The sequence below is a fragment of the Nelumbo nucifera genome, chromosome 5, assembly GCF_055504915.1.
Source record: "Nelumbo nucifera cultivar China Antique chromosome 5, China Antique-T2T, whole genome shotgun sequence".
NCBI lineage: Eukaryota > Viridiplantae > Streptophyta > Magnoliopsida > Proteales > Nelumbonaceae > Nelumbo > Nelumbo nucifera.
The window spans coordinates 54,625,874-54,629,082 of NC_142653.1; the positions used below are offsets into that span (position 1 = coordinate 54,625,874).

The following is a 3,209-nucleotide window of genomic DNA, read 5'->3' on the forward strand; positions in this document are numbered from 1 at the left end:
GCATCTGAACTTTCAAAATGTGTCAATTCAGTACTTGTCGTTAACCATTTGTTAAGTGGCAAATGAAAAAAACACAAATGCCATTCAAGTGCCATCTAATTTTCTTTATAAACGACCTAAATGTTGACAGAATATTAACAATCTCAAATCCTTGCATTTTCTATTCAAGAAAGTTGGGGTCATGTATCAATGGGCATTCTCGTGACCCCAACATTTTTAAATAGAAGAGGCAATGATTTGGGACTGTTAATTTTTTGTTAATGTTTGAATGATTGATAAAGAAAATTTGATAATATTCAAGGGCATTTGTATCTCTTTCAAATGCCAATGGTTAACAACTGATTAATGACAAATACTAAATTAATACATTTTAAAAATTAGATACTAAATTATCATATTTTTAAGTTCAAGACCAAAGTATCAGGAATTTTCCTTTTATTTATTTTTCATTTATTTTCATTTAGCAAAGCATATACCCATCATGGGTACTTCAACAACCATAAAGATGTGAACTGTGACGGATTCTTTTATAGCTGGTTCACAAATTTTGGCTCAGGGTGCAGTTCATGCACCATAGTCTTGCCATAAATCTCTTTAAAATAGGGCTTCTAGCCGATAAGGGCAAATATAATTTTATGACTATCAGATTCGAATTCAGATTTTATATAATTGGATAGAATCCGGATGTTATTGGATTCGTTTTCGAATCCGACCCAATTAAAGCCCGGAGGCAGTTGTCTGTTCATTCCGTATTTGCTTCTCCATTTTCGAGCTCTCCGGTCTCCACCCACACGCTGATCCAGGTATGACCGAATCAACGAGGAGCTCCTCTCTTTTAAAATGTGTAGCCCTTGTAGCGACATGTTCTGGGGTTTCACTTTACTTTTCAAGCTTCTTTTGATTGTCCAGCATGGGCATCACCTCTATAATTTGAATGCGAACTTCATATTCCAAATCTCATTGCAATGTGGAGGAGGACTGTGTTCCCCACTCTGCTCTCTTGCTCCAGTTGTTTTCTTACAAGCATTTAGTGTTGGTGATGGTCCAGTATGTCAAGAATTAATGGCATACTGAACCTGTTACAAGGATGCAACAGCATGAAAAGGCTTCAAAAGATCCAAGCATTTGTCATCGTCAATGGGTACCAAGACGACCTTGCCATTTCAAACAAACTCCTGAGCTTCTGTGCTATCTCCGTCTCAGGAAGCCTAGCTTATGCCCATCTTCTCTTCAACCAGATTAACAACCCAGATACTGCAGCTTGGAACTCAATGATTAGAGGCCTCTCTCAGAGCCCATCTCCTCTGAAGGCAATTCTCTGTTATAATAGTATGATGTTTGAGGGTCAGAGCCGACCTGACGATTACACATTCTCGTTTTTGCTCAAGGCTTGTGAGAAATCCAAGGCAGAGGAGAAATGCAGAGAAGCCCATGGGTCGATTATAAGATGTGGGTATGCTGAGGATGTCACGGTATGCACGAATTTGATGAGATCGTACTCGGCAAATACATCCATTGAATGTGCACAGAAGGTTTTTGATAGAATGACCCAGAGAGACTTAATTTCTTGGAATGCGATGATCTCTTGCTACTCGCAAGCGGGCTTGCACGATGAGGCATTGAAGATTTACGATCAAATGAGAATTTCGGATTTGGGGCTTGATGCCTTCACCCTTGTTAGCTTACTTTCGTCTTGTGCCCATGTGGGGGCACTGAATTTCGGAGTTCACATGCATAAATTTGCACGTCAAAATGGGTTCTTGAACAATGTGTTTGTGGGAAACGCTCTTATAGACATGTACGCCAAATGCGGCAATTTGGATGGAGCTCGCCAGGTTTTTGATGGGATGAGAAGGCGTGATGTATTTACTTGGAATTCTATGATTGTGGGGTTGGGTGTCCATGGTCATGGTGATGAGGCTATTCAAATTTTCCAGCAAATGTTGATGACCGGGATCCATCCAAGTTCGGTTACATTCCTTGGCTTGCTTTGTGGATGCAGTCACCAAGGTTTAGTTGAGGAAGGTCTCAAGTATTTTCACATGATGCGTTCTGATTTCAGTCTGAAGCCTGGAACTAAGCACTATGGGTGCATGGTGGATTTGTATGGACGTGCTGGAAAATTGGAAGAGGCACTTGAATTTATTCAGAGGTCTCCTGTTGGAGATGATCCAGTTATTTGGCGAACCCTACTTGGTGCTTGCAAAATCCACAGAAATGTGAAAACAGGAGAGATTGGTATGAGGAACCTAGTTCGTCTTGAGGCACTAAATGCAGGAGACTGTGTGCTTCTGGCAGCAATCTACACTCAAGCCGGAGATAAACAAGGTGCAGCAAGGATGAGAAAACTGATAAGAAGTCAAAAATTCAAGACAACTCCAGGTTGGAGTTGGATTGAAGTTGATGACAGAATTCATAGATTTGTCGTCGGGGACAGGTCACATAGTGACACTGAAGAGATCTATTCAGAATTGAAAGATGTAATCCATCGAGCAGTATTGGCTGGCTATGTTGAAGAGGAATCTCTAACACCAGTATCTGAATTCACCAACGAGCAATCAGAAAATTCAGACCGTTATCATAGTGAGAAGCTGGCAATTGCTTTTGGACTGGCACGAACACCAGAAGGAAATTGTTTGCGGATTGTGAAGAATTTGAGGGTTTGTAGAGATTGCCATTCCTTTACAAAGTTTGTCTCCAAAGCTTTTAAAAGAGAAATAATTGTCAGGGATCGAGTTCGCTTCCATCACTTCAAGGATGGCTCGTGTTCTTGCAATGACTACTGGTAAAAGTTGATATTAGAACACAACAATTCCATATAAAGCCTTGACCGGTTTGCTATCAACACAACAATTCCATATAAAGCCTTGACCGGTTTGCCTCAAAGAGTTAACATAGTTCTTTAAGGCAAGAAGGTGAATCTCTTTTACACGGGGTGCCTTGTCATTTAGGCAATGAGTTATTTAAATAAAAATATATAAATCCTAGGGGAGTTCCCTAGGTTGCATAAGAATCAGCAGTGGACTTTGACTAATAATTATCATAAATAAGTATGAACCTCATGTCAAAACATGGAAAAAATAAAAAACATTAGAAAATATAGAGGTTGAAGCTGAATCCTTGAAGTAGAAGACATTTTCGTTTTCTCTGTTGTGTTGATTGGTTAAGACCTTCAAATTCTTTGTTATATATTGGTTCAGGTTTCCAAG

The 3,209-nt window shown here is 39.7% G+C and overlaps 1 protein-coding gene across 1 annotated transcript; it reads left to right on the plus strand.

Moving 5' to 3' along the window:
* The first annotated feature begins 908 nt into the window (after positions 1 to 908).
* On the plus strand, positions 909 to 2,926 carry LOC104596762 (Pentatricopeptide repeat (PPR) superfamily protein). The gene has a single exon (XM_010258041.3). It carries the CDS (start codon positions 1,050 to 1,052, stop codon positions 2,787 to 2,789), a length of 1,740 nt encoding a protein of 579 aa, XP_010256343.1. The 5' UTR covers positions 909 to 1,049; the 3' UTR covers positions 2,790 to 2,926.
* The last annotated feature ends 283 nt before the right edge of the window (positions 2,927 to 3,209 follow it).

Excerpts from the sequence above, each read along its gene's own strand:
- LOC104596762 (XM_010258041.3), top strand. The coding sequence starts at position 1,050 with ATGTCAAGAATTAATGGCATACTGAACCTGTTACAAGGATGCAACAGC.